Source organism: Silurus meridionalis, chromosome 24 (genome assembly GCF_014805685.1).
Source record: "Silurus meridionalis isolate SWU-2019-XX chromosome 24, ASM1480568v1, whole genome shotgun sequence".
Taxonomy (NCBI): Eukaryota; Metazoa; Chordata; class Actinopteri; order Siluriformes; family Siluridae; genus Silurus; species Silurus meridionalis.
This window is the reverse complement of record NC_060907.1, coordinates 3,877,092-3,893,565: the sequence shown is the minus strand read 5'-3', so window position 1 is coordinate 3,893,565 and position 16,474 is coordinate 3,877,092. Positions and strand designations below refer to the sequence as shown.

The following is a 16,474-nucleotide window of genomic DNA, read 5'->3' as shown; positions in this document are numbered from 1 at the left end:
TTTATTTTATACACTAATCTCCACCAACTGCAGGGAAAATAACGAAGATAAACATAAGGCATTTTGTCGAGATATAAATCTAAAAATATCAGAAGATGAGTGGCAGAGTATCTGCCTAAAGGCCCAAACTCAGACTATTAATACAATACTCAAACTTTGGCAAATATAAGTGGTTTATGAGTATATACATCACTCCAGAATTACTACACAAATTTAATCCCAACATTCACAATCAATATATAAGATGTGATCTAGAGAAAGGAACTTTATATCAGTGTTTATGGAAATGTCCCCAAGTTGAATGTTTTTGGGAAAAGGTTTTAGACTTTTTATCCCTGGTGTTAAAACTAAATTTTCCCAAATGTCCTAAACTCTGTTTACTAAATATTTTCCCTGCAACGTGCACTTTTACAATCTCTGATTAGCTTTATTATTCGGGTTATTACAAGCAAAACTTGTAGTAGCTAATCGTTGGAAAAACACGTTTTTTTCAACAATGGTTACAAGAATTCTCATTGTTTGGCTTTGGAAAAACTCACATATATTGTTAAAATAGAACCTGGAAAGTTTTTCAAAATCCCTTTATGTTTTTTTTTGAAGGGAGCCGATCCAAATCTATTTTCTGGATAATTTGGCCTAACATATACTGTTTTACCTTAGGATATTAATGTGCCATGTGTTTTGTATGTGTACCTATGTTTATATGTATGTATTTGTGTAGATGTGTAATTTCTTTTTAATATTATTTATAATTATTATTTTTCTAACCTAATTTAGGGTTGCAAAAGTTAGGTCACTCTTAGTGTCGGTCCCAAGCCCAGATAAATGTGGAGGGTTTGGTTATGAGGGGCATCCAGTGTAAACGGAACGGAACAGAATTTGATACCGTATCAGTCAAGACCCGGATTACCAACGACCGCCACAGGTATCGTTAGCCAACAGAAATTGGGCTACTGTTGGCCAAATGAGGAGAAGAAGAGGAGGAAGACGTCTACAGAGGCAGCAGGGTAAAGGAGAAGTGTAGGAGAGTGGAGGTTCGGGTTGGTACTTTAAATGTTGGTACTATGATGGGTAAAGGTAGAGAGTTAGCTGATATGATGGAGAGGAGAAAGGTAGATATGCTGTGTGTTCAGGAGACCAAGTGGAAAGGGAGTAAGACCAGGAACATTGGAGGTGTTTATACTGTTCTATCATGGTGTGGATGGAAAGAGAAATGGTGTAGGGGTGATTCTGAAGGAAGAGTACAGTAAGAGTGTAGTGGAGGTGAAGAGAGTTTCTGATAGGGTGATGAACATGAAGCTGGAAGTTGAAGAAGAGATGATAATTGTCATCAGTGTCTAAGCTCTCAGCTGTGAGATGGAGGAGAAGGAAAAATTCTGGAGTGAGTTAGATAAAGTGATGGAGAGTGAACCTAGGAATGACTGATTAGTGATTGGGGCAGACTTCAATGGGCATGTTGGAGAAGAGTGATAGAAGGAGTGATTTGTTAAGGAAGAGTATCTGTGAAAGGGAAGGTTTATAGGACTGTGGTGAGACCTGAGATGTTGTATGGATTAGAGACAGTGGCGTTGAGTAAAAGACAGGAGGTGGAGCTGAAGGTAGCAGAGCTGAAGATGTTGAGATGTTTGTTGGGAGTGACGAGGATGGACAAGATTAGAAATGAGTTTATTAGAGGGACAGCGCATGTAGGACGTTTTGGAGACAAGGTGAGGGAGGTGAAATTGAGATGGTTTGGACATGTACAGAGGAGGGACATGGGGTATATCAGTAGAAGAATGCTGAGGATGGAGCCACCAGGAAGGAGGAAAAGAGGAAGACCAAGGAGGAGGTTTATGGATGTGGTGAGGGAAGGCATGCAGGTAGTTGGTGTGAAAGGAGCAGACGTAGAGGACAGGGGGGTGTGGGTATTTTGTGGTAACAGTTTGGAGAAGAACCACATACAGTAGGGATGGAAATGACAGGTGTCCAGATACTTTTGGCCACACAGTGTGTATTCTTATTATGAATTTATTGTTTCATTTATGGATTGAAATCAAGTTTCAGGGAAGAAACAAACCGGATTTTTCCTGATTTTCATTTTGCTTCATTGTTGAATCTTGTAGAATTGAAGAATCAATGATGAGATTATGAACAGGTTCTTCTCAATTATTTTTTTTTTTGATCATCACAATATGAAATAAACAACACAACGCTGTACAAACTGTGTCAGAAGTCACATTACCGTTCCTCCCCATCCACATATCATTCCAGCCTCATTCCTTTGTCCTTCAGACTGCTGATCCAGAAGGGACAGGGTTCATGTTCTGCTTTCTCACCAAAAAGGTCGTCATGGCGACGTGTGTACGCGACGTAATGTCATTCCAAGAGAAAGGCTCTTGAGGTTTGATGTTGAAAGGGGCGAGAACTGAATGCTGGAATCTGATCCAGTACACTTTCTCGACTCCTCGTCTCCTCAACCCATAGACTCCTGGACTCATCAACTCATCGACTCAAATTAACGACTCCTCAACTGCTCGATTTCTTGACTCCTCGACTCAGTGACTTCCGACTCATTGACTCCTCAAAATGACTCAGCAACTGCTTCATTCAACAACTAATCAAATCATTTATTTCTCGATCATCAATGACTCTTTGCTCAGTGACTCCTCGACTCTTTTATTCCTTCGACTCCTCGAGAATGAAAATGACTCTTTCTGGCAAAAGCAATAAACATGAAGAAAATGACCGCCTTTAATCTCTTTTTCAGTCTCTCTTTCTCTCTCTCTCTCTCTCTCTCTCTCTCTCTCTTTCTTTTTCTCGCTCTCTCTCTTCCTTCCTCTCCTTCTACATGTTGTTTGTCTTTGCCACTCTTCCTCTTTCGCTCTCTCTCTCTCTTTCTCTCTCGCTCTCTCTCTCTTTCTCTCTCTACCTCTCCTTTTCTCCCTCTCTCTATCCCTCTCTCTCTCTCCCTTATTCTGTCTGTCCATTTGTCTCTTGATTTTAATACCTTTTTCACTCCTTTTCTATCCATCTCTCTGTCTGTCTATGAACTCTCTCTTTTTTTATCTGCTTTCCTCTCTCTCTACCTGTTGTTCATCTTTCCCCTCTGTGTTTTTATCTTTGTCTGCATGTCTCTGTTTTAATACATCTATCTATCTATCTATCTATCTATCTATCTATCTATCTATCTATCTATCTATCTATCTATCTATCTATCTATCTCTCTCATTGTCTGTCTGTCATGTTTTTTCCCTCTCTTTATTTGACTGTTGTCTGTTTTATACTCTCTCTCTCTCTCTCTCTCTCTCTCTCTCTCTCTATGTGAACATGTTGTACAGTAAGAAAGATTTACAGCTCATTGCTGCTATTTTTATTATGTGAATTACTTTAAATTGCCCTTGGCAGTGTGTGTGTGTGTGTGTGTGTGTGTGTGTGTGTGTGTGTGTGTGTGTGTGTGTGTGTGTGTGTGTGTGTGTGTGTACACATGTGTGTGTGCACAGTCCCCTGGTGTTCTATCCAGAGCGTATTCCTGTAATCCAGTCCTCTGCATTTAAAAGGTTGAAACAGGAAGTTGACTGGAACAGGGACATGAGATTTACTGCACATTGATTCCGTTTGATTTTTTTTCATCACGCAGGTCTTTAATCGTCTCTCGGGATCGTTTATTAAGTGACAGAGGAGCAAGGAAACACTTCTCGAGAGCTCGGAGGAGGATTGGATGAAGCTGGAGTCCTCCAGCATGTAGGTGTAGGACAGGAAGGTGTGCAGGATGTGGTGAAGGTCGATGAGGTCACAGCGGTGTGACGTGATTGGATGCGTTTTTTTTCCAATTACTAACCATTTCATCAACTTGTTTTCCCTCTTCCAAACCGTCCTCTTGTTCCTCTTGTCCTTCTCTACGTCCATTCACAAACCAGCACTGCTAATGAAGAACGTCTGTGCTGTGTAGAGTTAATTAAAAGACGCTAATCCGGCCGCAGAGATCCTGCCCGGGGCTTTATTCCACATGCAAATATCCACCACACACACACACACACACACACACACACACACACACACACACACACACACACACACGCACACTATTAGAACACCTGAATTTTCCACTCATATCTGGTTCTTCTCTAAAAACTACTGTACAGGACGTCTTTTGGATGAAATTTCCCCTTTACTTGACTTCAAACCTTCCAGCATGAAGATCTACTTCACCTGGGTTTGGAAGATCTCTTGCTTTCAATCTCTGACCTTCTCACCACCTCACCTTCATCAGCAGCCTTCCTCTTACTTTACTAACACCCTCCTGTCTGAATAAATCTCACACAGATCTCCAAAAGATGTATAGGAACGAGTGGCGGAAGAGTGGAAGATGTTCAAAAAGCAGCACCTAGCAACCATATGGTCAGGTGTCCACAAACTTTTGGCCTTGTTGGGGTAATAAAGTGTCTCTGTGATGCCGGCCGAGTGCAGGGAGAGGAAATGAATCAGCTGCGGGATAAAGCGAGGTTTACACTCCTCCACAGCCGATCTGTCCATACTTACTATCTTTTATTCATCGTACTGGTTCAGTTCTCTTTTTTCTCATTATTTGTTTGATGTTGTATTTGATGTTCGATGTTCCTGTGAAAAAGTTAATCGAATGAACGGCCTCACTACAGTCATAGATCTCTCTCTACCTTTGTAGCATACTGTTCCTCTGTCTGCCTTTGAACCTGTTTCTCCGTGTCTTCGTGTTTCTCCATTTCTCTCTCAAGATTCCAGATTGGGAGGTTGATTTATCTGCATGACAAATATGGACATTCGTATTGCCAAAGAATCAAACATACAGACACATAACACCAGAGATAACAGGTGTGTATGTTGTGGGCTGTGAGTTTGCAGCTCTCTGTGCTGCCCAGTAGGTGGCACAGTTTGTCAGGGGAGTTAAAAGTGGTGATGAAATGGTTCAATTTGGTGAAGAATTCGGTTTGAATGTTTGCATTTTTGTGCATTGAAGTGCAGTTCTGCCTCTACTGTGTTCAGTGAATACTGCTGGTAGAGTCTCTGCTCTTTTATCTTGGTGTGTGTGTGTGTGTGTGTGTGTGTGTGTGTGTGTGTGTGTGTGTGTGTGTGTGTGTGTGTTTGAGAGTGTGTGTTGGTGTTGTGTGTGTTGTGGTTGTAGATCAGTGACTCAGGACAAGTTGAATGAGGGGGGACTCCTGGTATTGCAGAGGTTTATATTCATATAATTGTGTGTGTGTGTGTGTGTGTGTGTGTGTGTGTGTGTGTGTGTGTGTGTGTGAAGCCCTGCTTGGATGAACCGAGCCAGGAGAAGCCCTGCTCTGCAGAATCAGATCTGAAGAGCGAAACTGATAATGTCACAGTCGACTCTGGAGCAGTTCTGGCAGAAGCAGGCACAGGGGTGCAGCGCCACCACCAGGAGACACCGGTCACTACACCAGTGCAAGGGGACGGGGGAGACGGAAGATGAGCCTCTGTATAAAGTACCAACTAAGAGGAAAAATGTGGTAAGGGACAAGGAAAAAAGCAGGTGAAGAAAGGTCCAAAGGTGGAGGAACCCGAATCAGACATTGAAGATACAATGTAAAGACATAAGTGTTGTCGCCTTGTCATATGAGCTTCACCTGTGACTAATAATGGATCAATTAGGTCTCAGGTGTGTATAAAAAGAACCCCAGTACACCAGACCTTCACATCAACTGCAACTAGACTAGAAGATTCACCCTGAGACTAAAGTTTTGATTATCAAGAACCTGACGACCAGATCCACTGCTGATGTGGCAGACACCTTCAATGTGTCTCAGCGTCAAGTACAGAGGATAAAAAAAAGATTTGAAGAGACTGGATACGTTTTATCAAGCCCAGGTCAGGCTCAAAAATCCAAGTCCAGCCCATTTTCCACTGCAGCAGAGCTCCATTTGCCAAGGCTGGGAAAGTGTAAGAAGGTGGATTTTTCAGATGAATCTTCTGTTGAATTACACCACAGTCGCCGCAAATATTGCAGGAGACCTACTGGAGCCCGCATGGATCCGAGATTCACCCAGAAAACAGTGAAGTTTGGTGTTGGAAAAATCATGGTCTGGGGTTACATCCAGTATGGGGGTGTGTGAGAGATCTGCAGGGTGGAAGGAATGGGTGGAACATCAATAGTCTAAAATACCAAGAAATCTTAGCTACCTCTTATATTCCAAACCCTAAAAGAGGCCAAATTCTGCAGCAGGATGGTGCTCTATCGCATACTTCCATCTCCACATCAAAGTTCCTCATGGCGAAGAAGATCAAGATGCTCCAGGATTGGCCAGCCCAGTCACCAGACATGAACATCATTGAGTATATGTGGGGTAGGATGAAAGAGGAAGCATGGAAGACGAAACCAAAGAATATTGATGAACTCTGGGAGGCATGCAAGACTGCTTTCTTTGCTATTCCTGATGACATCATCAATAAATTGTATGAATCCTTGCCAAACCGCATGGATGCAGTCCTTCAAGCTCATGGAAGTTATACATGAAAGTCGTCTGGACTTTCCCCGTGCAACCGCCCTCACACAGTCCAGAGCTCTGATCTCCTCAAAGATCATTACACTCCGGGAGCTGGTGAAGGTCGCAGGGGCAGACCTGCGACGAGGGGAGGACCTGGCAGCACGTACAGGACTATGGTCCCTGCACGTCACTAACCAGCTCCTACTCCGCTGGAGGTCCACAATAACAGCAGAGGAGCGTGTTCAGTTGAAGAACTACAAAATCGATGAGACCCGTCCTGCAGCGGAGGAACCCTTTCATTCCTGTCCAGTCCAGTCACTGGGCTTTTTAAAATGTTTTTTAAGGTCTTTTTTGCTTTTTTATGATTTATTCATTGTTTTAAGTGCGTCTGGAGAAACATGTTTATGTGCCAAATGATTCATTTTATTTTTGCAGGAAAACAAAATAACACAAAATACTCTCTGTGATGCAAACAGATTGTTCTCCAGACTAATGAAATGAAGGATTCTGGTTGATTTGTGTTTGTGTAAGAGTGTGGAGGATCTGAGGATGCTGGAGTCTGTGTGGTGGTGTAGAGACGCTCTGTGTTCTGTAGTTGAAGGACTGCACTTTGCACCAGAACTAAACTAGATGATCACACAACCTTTAACTGTCAGGTCCGATTTGATTTTGTCTATTTATCATTTTATTTATTTATTTAACAAGTCAACCTGACACCATCTTACATTAAACATGACTTGTGTCAAATAATGGTTTGTAAAAAGTATAAAAAAGTCCATCTCTCTGTTTCACTTTAACTGTCTATCTTTCTATCAGTATTCATCTCTCTCTCAAACTTTCTTTCTCAGGCAGGCTGTCTGTTTTTTTTTCTTTTCACCTCTCTCTGTCTCTGTCTTTCAATTTGATTTTGCGCCTGTCTCTTCATTCCATCTCCTAATCTGTTTTCTTGTCTGTCTGTCTGTCTGTCTGTCTGTCTGTCTGTATCTTTCTCTCTCTGTTGTCTTCTTATCTGTCCATCCCTGGTCTCTCTCCCTCTCTCTATACTTTCTCTGTTTGCTTTAGCACATGTCTCTTCCTTCTGTCTTCTTATCTCTCTCTCTCCTGCTCTCCCTCTTGTCTGTCTGTCTGACTCTTTCTCTCATCTTTCTGCCTGTCTGTCTGTCTCTTTATTTTTTTGTCTGTCTATCACTCTCTTTCTCTCTCTCTCTCTCTCTCTCTCTCTTTCCTTAATGTCTGTCTAACCCTAGATCAATATTTGATCTTCTCATTGTGCTCTTTTTCCAGTCCATCAACCTGTTACTTGTCATTGCGCTGCTTTTTCAATCTCCCACTGGTGGTTCATTTCCTGTCTCTCATTCAGCACAGACGTAGACTAGTTTCTGAAGCTCACAATGAGCAGGCAGAAGACAAGAAGAATTAACGTGGATGAGACAGAGGGCGTCAGTGATGTAAACATGACTGAGAACAGACACATTCCTGATCACCTGATCATCATCATCTTTTCTCTGCTGGTGTTCTACATAGTGGATCTTCAGACTGGATACATTCATTAGTGAAAAACATTTTAAATTCTTTTATATTAATATAACGTGAGGTTCAGTTTCCAGCGTGACACTAAAACAGGAAGTAATAATCACTTCTTTTTACTGAAGAACATGTCGGAGCCCAAACTTCTGTACTTCAACTTGAGTAAAAAAAGTGCAGTCAGAACTTTAACTTTTACCAGATTCTTTTAAAACACCAGTATCTGCACTTTTACTGAGTGAAGGATGTGTGTATTTTTGCCATCTTAAACATGCTCAGTCTGCTCTCATCAATGAAATGCTCTGTATGACAGGAGTCTCCAGTGTCAGGTGAATTTCTGAGAGCTCACGCTGAGGTGTTTCTCACTAACACGATCAGCGTGGTTTGTTTCCTCGTAATAATTTAAAGAGAGAAGAGAAACCAGCGAGAGAGGTGAGGGAACTGCTGTTTATAGCTGCTGTAACGTAGACGAGAACAGGAACTAAAAGGTTTAATAGATGTTCCACAACGATAAACACAAAAATTGTACAAGGCCTTTCTTCAATAAATATTAAATGGGATTGTTGGGCAAAGGTGTTGGGCTGCGGGCGGAATAAAACACCTCACGATGTTCAGGACAGTTTTATTCCTGTAAGCATACACACACACACACACACACACACACACACACACACACACACACACACACACACACACACACACACACACACACACACACACACACACACACTAGCCTCTACTGCCTCCTTCAGGCCACAGTAGAGAATAACAATTAAAAAATACAGAGGTCTTCATCAGGAACTAAATTACACAGAGGGTAGTTTTATATTTTAATTATTACAAGAAACACTTCAATAGTAATCAAGATTTAATATTCATAAACTAAAACTTACACACATAGAGGCCAAGCCCCCATTTCAAAAGACACAGAGGCCAGAAATCCTTTTTGAGAACTGATACACAGAAGACACGCCTCCTTTTTCTAAAACTAATACACAGAGGCCACGCCTCCTTTTTCTAAGACTAATACACAGAGGCCACGCCTCCTTTTTGAAGCCTGAGAGAGGCCATGTCCCCTTTTCAACACAGAGTCCATGGCTCCTTTTTCGAAGACTGGTGAGCAGAGGCCACGCCTCCTAATCTAGGAATGACTCACAAGCCATTTACAGACCAAAAATTCAGTTAGTTCACAATAAATCAGAGACACAGAGGCCACGCCTCTTTTCATAGAACTGACCCAGAGAGGCCACACCTCCTTCCAAAGAACTGACCCAGAGAGGCCACGCCTGCTTTCATAAAACTGATCCACAGAGGCTACGCCTCCTTTTATAAAAATGTATTATATTATTTAACAGAACAGAACTGAAACTGAAACTCGCCCACACTCAACTGTGTGTTACTGAGCTGCTACAAATCTGAACTCAAACCCACACTCACACTTATTTCACACCTCATGTCTTCAGTACCACTCATATTATATCATTTTATTATTACACCACTGTTTACACACATTTATTTATTTTTGCACATCTATTTGACTGCTGCTATTGCTGTTATGCACAACCTTTTATGTTACATTGTGTGTTTATTTAAACTTCTGTATCTGCACGGTACTGTGGTACCCTGACCTACGAGTGAATTCATGTACGAGTCGTCACTCGGTCGATTTTTTGCTTTGTTACGCAAGCAAAGAATTAAGGTACGAGCTCGAGACGCCGCTGCTGCATGGCGAAACGAAGCCAGAAAGAATTAAGATAAGCAAAGAAGAAAAAGTAAAAAATTTTAAGTTTAGGGATACGTAGTGTGCAGGAGTGATAGTAAAAAACGAGTTTTCCCTCTGTCTCCGCTTATCGCCTCTACCCCCGCCTCTACCCCCCCCTACTTTGTGTTTTGTGTATTTGTCCTAAAATGTCTCTTGTTGTCTTGCACTGTTTGTACCAGGTTGCACACGATGCACTTTATGTGGCGAGGACACTTACTAGTCCTTAACTCTGGGTTTTTCTGTTGTATAGCTTTGTGTTGTTTATGTTGTTTTATACACAGAGGCCAGGCCACGCCTCCTTCTACAAAACTGATACACATAGAGGTCAGGCCACACCTCCTTTCATAAAGCTGACACACATAGGCCACACCTCCTTCTATAAAACTGATACACACATACCCACACAGAGGCCAGACCACACCTTCATCTATAAACTGATGCAGGGTTGCCATGTCTTGGTTTATTACACTGTCACAGAAAGTCACACCTCTTCTTTTAAGACTAACAAAAAAGTAATTTGGCCTTTACTGAACTTCACACACACACACAAACGCACACACACACAAACACACACACACACACACACACACACACACACACACACAGAGACCACACCTCCGTCTCATTCTCAAAGTAATTATCAGGTTTATTAATCACCCTGTAAGACAAAACTTAGGACAAACTAGAAGGTAACACAGCAGAACCTTGACGACTTCCCTGACGTGTGTGTGTGTGTGTGTGTGTGTCAGTATCCGGACAGTATGAGCACGGTGGGATACAGTGTGCGGTGTTTTAAACACTTCTCACGGTCGATGAGCAGCGAGTGAGTTTTGCAGCCGATGTCCTTCTCCAGCAGCATCCTGGTTTCCTCCAGCCGAGTGAGAGAACCGAGTGCCTCACGCAACTGCTGCTGCAGAGCACATACACCTGCCGAGATCTGGTCCACCTCGCTGAGGAGACTACACACACACACACACACACACACACACACACACACACATTTTAACATTGTAAACTGAAGAAATGCTAAAATAACTACCAGTGGTGATGTGTGTGTGTGTGTGTGTGTGTGTGTGTGTACCTGATCTGAGGCAGGTCTCTGCACAGCTCCATGTTGGGTCTCTGTGCTCTGGAGTGCAGTCGTGACTGAGCCACACGCAGAGGAGCCTCTTTATCAAACACGGCCTGCTGCAGAGAGCTGATGTTTCTCTCCTGAGAACCGATCTGCTCCAGGACCTGCTCTCACACACACACACACACATATAGAGTTACATAAACAAAAGCCAAGTTTAGCCAATTCTAGACTTCTGTGAATCTGCTGTAATCATTCATTTAGCATCAGCTCCACGTTCTTTATGTTTTCTGTAGTCTTCATGTTCTCCAGGTTCTTCATGCTCTTTGTGATCTTCATGTCTCCGTTGTTCTTCATACTCTTTATGTTCTATTTTTTTATGAGCTCCATGATCTTCATGTTTCCACTCTTCTTTAGAATTTATTCTCCAGGTTCTTCATGCTCTCTTTGATATTTGAGTTCTTCATACTCTTATGTTCTCAATCTGCTTCATGTTCTTCCAAATCTTCAGGCTCTCTGTATGCGTCACATTCTACCTACTTTCTTTATTTCAGGTTCTTCATGATATACGTGCTTTGCATGTTCTCTGTGTTCTACTTGTTTTTGGTGCTCTCTGTCTTCTCCATGTTCTCTGCGTTTTCCATGATATTTGTATTCTCAGTGTTCTTCCTTCTTTTTATGTCATCCAAGATCTCCATGTGCTTTGTGTTCTACATATTGCTGAACATTGCTGGATTGCGTGTGTGAGTGTGATACCTGTGTAAGCTGAAGCTCCAGCAGGCTCTTGGCGTGTGTGAGCTCGTGGCAGTGCTGTGTGAAGGCTTCGTTTACAGCGTTGCACTGTGCCTGAAGATCCTCAGCGGTCTCCTGCAGCACACGCTCACACAACACACACATCGCCGCACTCGCCTCCTCCTCCTGCTCAGCCTGAGCCACGTTCCTCTGAGTGAAGCTCATCCAGCCATCTACATCACACACACTACACACACACACACACACACACACACACACACACACACACGAGGACACTTAGCGTTATAATTTGATTATCTACAAGTGTGTGTGTGTGTGTGTGTGTGTCTCACTGGTGTTGTGCTGTAGCCGAGTTAGCGTGATGTTGTGTGTTTGTACTTGTGCTGCGATAGCGTCCACACTCATCATCCAGAATGTAGGCCTCATGTTTATCAGACCAGTCGAGCTCCAGGACCTGCTGAACACTCCTGTTTTGGCTGCACAGACACACACACACACACACACACACACACACACACACACACACACACACACACACACACACACACACACACACATGAATGAAGCTTTAATCAGGCTTATAACTAGTTATAACTAGATTAAGCAGATCCATGTAAGGCTCAGGTTGGGTTCAGGTTAAGGACAGGTTGAGTTAGGTTCAGGTTAGGTTCCGGTTGGGTTAGGTTCAGGTTAGGCTCAGGTTCGGGTTAGGTTCAGGTTAGGCTCAAGTTGGGTTATGTTCAGGTTAGGTTCAGGTTGGGCTGGGTTCAGGTTAGGCTCAGGTTCGGGTTAGGTTCAGGTTAGGTACAGGTTGGGTTAGGTTCAGGTGGATTTAGGTTCAGGTTGGGTTCAGGTTGGGTTAGGTTCAGGTTAGGCTCAGGTTGATTTAGGTTCAGGTTGGGTTAGGTTCAGGTTAGGCTCAGGTTGATTTAGGTTCAGGTTGGGTTAGGTTCAGGTTAGGCTCAGGTTGATTTAGGTTCAGGTTGGGTTAGGTTCAGGTTAGGCTCAGGTTGATTTAGGTTCAGGTTGGGTTAGGTTCAGGTTGTGTTAGGTTCAGGTTGGGTTAGGTTCAGGGTGGGTTAGGTTTAGGTTAGGCTCAGGTTAGGCTCAGGTTGGGTTAGGATCAGGTAAGGTTCAGGTTGGTTTAGGATAAGGTTAGGTTCAGGTTGGGCTCAGGTTGGGTTAGGTAAGGTTAGGTTCAGGTTGGGTTAGGATCAGGTAAGGTTCAGGTTAGGTTCAGGTTGGGTTAGGATAAGGTTAGGTTCAGGTTGGGTTAGGATAAGGTTAGGTTCAGGTTGGGTTAGGATGAGGTTAGGTTTAGGTTGGGTTAGCATAAGGTTAGGCTCAGGTTAGGTTCAGGTTAGGCTCAGGTTAGGTTCAGGTTAGGCTCAGGTTAGGTTCAGGTTAGGCTCAGGTTAGGTTCAGGTTAGGCTCAGGTTAGGTTCAGGTTAGGCTCAGGTAAGATTCAGGTTAGGTTCAGGTTAGGCTCAGGTTAGGTTCAGGTTAGGCTCAGGTTAGGTTCAGGTTAGGCTCAGGTTAGGTTCAGGTTAGGCTCAGGTAGGCTCTAGTTAGGCTCTGGTTAGGTTCATGTTAATAATTACCTGATCTGACTGACAGTTTGATCCAAAGTTTTCTTCAGCAGAGCCTGGATGCTCTTAATCAGCTCCACTTCCTGTTATGAATAATTCAACATGTTAATAGTTATTAACCTCACCTCACCTAATTAAGTCTAATAACTAGCCAGGTTAATAACTAGTTAGTAAAAGTATTGAATTATTAGTGAGGTTAATATCTAGTGAGTTAAATATTTAATTAGTAGAAAATAAATAACTATGTATTAATGTCAATAACTTCTTATTGAGGGTAATAACTAGTCAATGAGGTTTATAACTAGTCAGTGAGGTTAATACCCCAATATTAAAGTTAATAACTAGTCAGTAAGATACATAACTAGTCAGTAAGATACATAACCAGTCAGTAAAGATTAATAACTAGTCATTAGGATAAATAACTAGTCAGTGAGGTTAATAACTAGTCAGTAGGATAAATAACTAGTCAGTGAGGTTAATAACTAGTCAGTAGGATTAATAACTAGTCAGTGCGGTTAATAACTAGTCAGTAGGATTAATAACTAGTCAGTGAGGTTAATAACTAGTCAGTAGGATAAATAACTAGTCAGTGAGGTTAATAACTGGTCAGTAGGATAAATAACTAGTCAGTGAGGTTAATAACTAGTCAGTAGGATTAATAACTAGTCAGTGCGGTTAATAACTAGTCAGTAGGATTAATAACTAGTCAGTGGGGTTAATAACTAGTCAGTAGGATAAATAACTAGTCAGTGAGGTTAATAACTGGTCAGTAGGATAAATAACTAGTCAGTGAGGTTAATAACTAGTCAGTAGGATTAATAACTAGTCAGTGCGGTTAATAACTAGTCAGTAGGATTAATAACTAGTCAGTGCGGTTAATAACTAGTCAGTAGGATTAATAACTAGTCAGTGCGGTTAATAACTAGTCAGTAGGATTAATAACTAGTCAGTGAGGTTAATAACTAGTCAGTAGGATAAATAACTAGTCAGTGAGGTTAATAACTAGTCAGTAGGATTAATAACTAGTCAGTGCGGTTAATAACTAGTCAGTAGGATTAATAACTAGTCAGTGAGGTTAATAACTAGTCAGTAGGATAAATAACTAGTCAGTGAGGTTAATAACTAGTCAGTAGGATTAATAACTAGTCAGTGAGGTTAATAACTAGTCAGTAGGATTAATAACTAGTCAGTGAGGGTAATAACTAGTCAGTAGGATAAATAACTAGTCAGTGAGGTTAATAACTAGTCAGTAGGATAAATAACTAGTCAATGCGGTTAATAACTAGTCAGTAGGATAAATAACTAGTCAGTGAGGTTAATAACTAGTCAGTAGGATAATTAACTAGTAGGATAAATAACTAGTCAGTGAGGTTAATAACTAGTCAGTGAGATCTGTAATTGGTCAGTGAGGTTAATAATAATAAATAATCATTAGGGTTAATAAACCATTAATGCTGTTAATTGATCCATTATTAAGGTTAATAATTAGTTAATAGCTCGTCAGTGAGGGTAATAGTTGGTCATTGATAGATAAATAACTAGTCATTAATGACGAGTCACTGAGAGACAAATAACTCATTATTGCGGTTAACAGCCCGTTATAAAGGTTAATAAGCAGTTATTAAGGATAATAAGCAGTAAAGAAGCTACTTTGAGAAGTTCCTCCTCCACGCGGTCCTGCACGAGCTCGGGACCAGAGCGTCTCTCTCTGCACGTGAGGTTATCCGCGGCGATGGCAAACGGGATCTCGGTCGCGTGCAGCGCCCTCTCCAGCCTCCGCTTGAGCGTCGCGAGCCGCTCGGTGTCGCTCAGCAGGCGCCCGACGTGCCGCTCGAGCTCCGACCTCCGCGCGTGGACGTCCTGCAGGCGCGCGCCCAGGTGCCTGGTGGCGTCGTACTGCCGCTGCGCGGCCGCGGCCTCGGTCTCCGTGCGCGCCGCCCGGCCCTCTTCCCGTACGCGCTCGGCACCCGCGGTCTCTGCGGCGGCGCGGTGCAGCGCGGCGCGCGTGTTCTCGAGCCACTCGTGCGGCGTGTACTTGGCCGAACGGTAGCCGGCTGTCGCGAGGCCGCCGGAAGTGCCAGAGTAGCGCGTCCGCTCCAGGATTTCATCCTCCTCCTCGTGCGCCGGCAGAAGCTGAGAAGACATTTTAGTCACAGGAGAGATATTTTTTTTTAAATATCAAACTCCTGAGTAAATACGATGTTACGAGATACTGAGGTTTCATCCGCTACCAACTGCGAAGGTGTTCACCAAGTTTGTGTTTGCTCGGTTGCCTAGAAACCGGTTACCATGGTTACAAGGTCATTCAACTCCACACTGAAGTTGACCTGCTGCTTGTGTGTTGTGGCTCATATTTCATTCATTACATTCATGTGCCTGCAAAGGATCTGTGAAGGTGTGCGGAGGTGGATCTTTTGAGATCTGTGGAACTTCTGTGGAACTTCAAGGAACACCTTGAAGTCATGTTCCTTGGACTGTTCCTCGGCCGTGTGTTGCAGTGTGGATGTGCAGGGAGAGTTAGTTATACTAAAGAATGAGGACACTGCTGTTAGGGGACACAGTCTTCATTGAGGAAGTGTGCATCAATGGACAAGTTGGTGCAACATCAAATCAACATCCACAAAGGTTTTCAAGCAGAACATCACCCAGAGCATTATACAGCTTCCATCGTCTCACCTTTTTCCTACAGTGCATCCTGTGGCCATCTCTGTGATTAATCAGACCAGGCCACCTTCTTTCATTGCTCAATGTTTCAACTCTGGTGCCCACATGTCCTCTGTAGAAGCTTTGGGTGGTGTTCAGGGGTCTGCACTGGATTTCTGACCGCACTGCAGATACACAGCCCCATATGCATCATGCTCAGATCTTTTTTTTTTTTTTAATTTTTTTTAGCTTTTTGTGCTACAGGAGATCTTTTGAACTGGACCAGATAAACTATCATCCTTTTTTCATCAATGAGTCTCAAGCAACTATGATCTTCATCATATGTTCTTCCTTGGAGGACTTTGGGTACCACTGCATACCCCAAAAGACCTGCTGTTTTGGACACATTCTGACCCATTCGTCTAGACATCTTTTAGATAACTTGGACTGAAGAAATCACTTAGATGTTTCTTCTCACCCATTTTTTTCATTCTTTCAACATCTCGAATTTATAAAAAGGTTAAAAACCTTGAAAGTTTTTATTAGAATAAAAATAATCAACTTTAAATACTATTCGATGGTTTGTCCAAAAGTTGTCAGACACCCATTTTTTTCCACCCAGATGTGGTTCTTCTCCAAACTGTTTCCACAAAGTCAGAAGCACATGATTGTG

At 42.6% G+C, this 16,474-nt stretch overlaps 1 protein-coding gene across 1 annotated transcript; it reads right to left on the bottom strand.

The window, feature by feature from the left end:
* Positions 1 to 10,341: 10,341 nt before the first annotated feature.
* Positions 10,342 to 16,313, bottom strand: tekt4 (tektin 4). Its single transcript, XM_046838048.1, has 6 exons — positions 14,809 to 16,313; positions 13,171 to 13,241; positions 11,902 to 12,045; positions 11,573 to 11,795; positions 10,826 to 10,980; positions 10,342 to 10,703 (listed from the first exon to the last, which is right to left on the bottom strand). Exons 1-6 carry the CDS (start codon positions 15,301 to 15,303, stop codon positions 10,490 to 10,492), a joined length of 1,302 nt encoding a protein of 433 aa, XP_046694004.1. The 5' UTR covers positions 15,304 to 16,313; the 3' UTR covers positions 10,342 to 10,489.
* Positions 16,314 to 16,474: the final 161 nt, after the last annotated feature.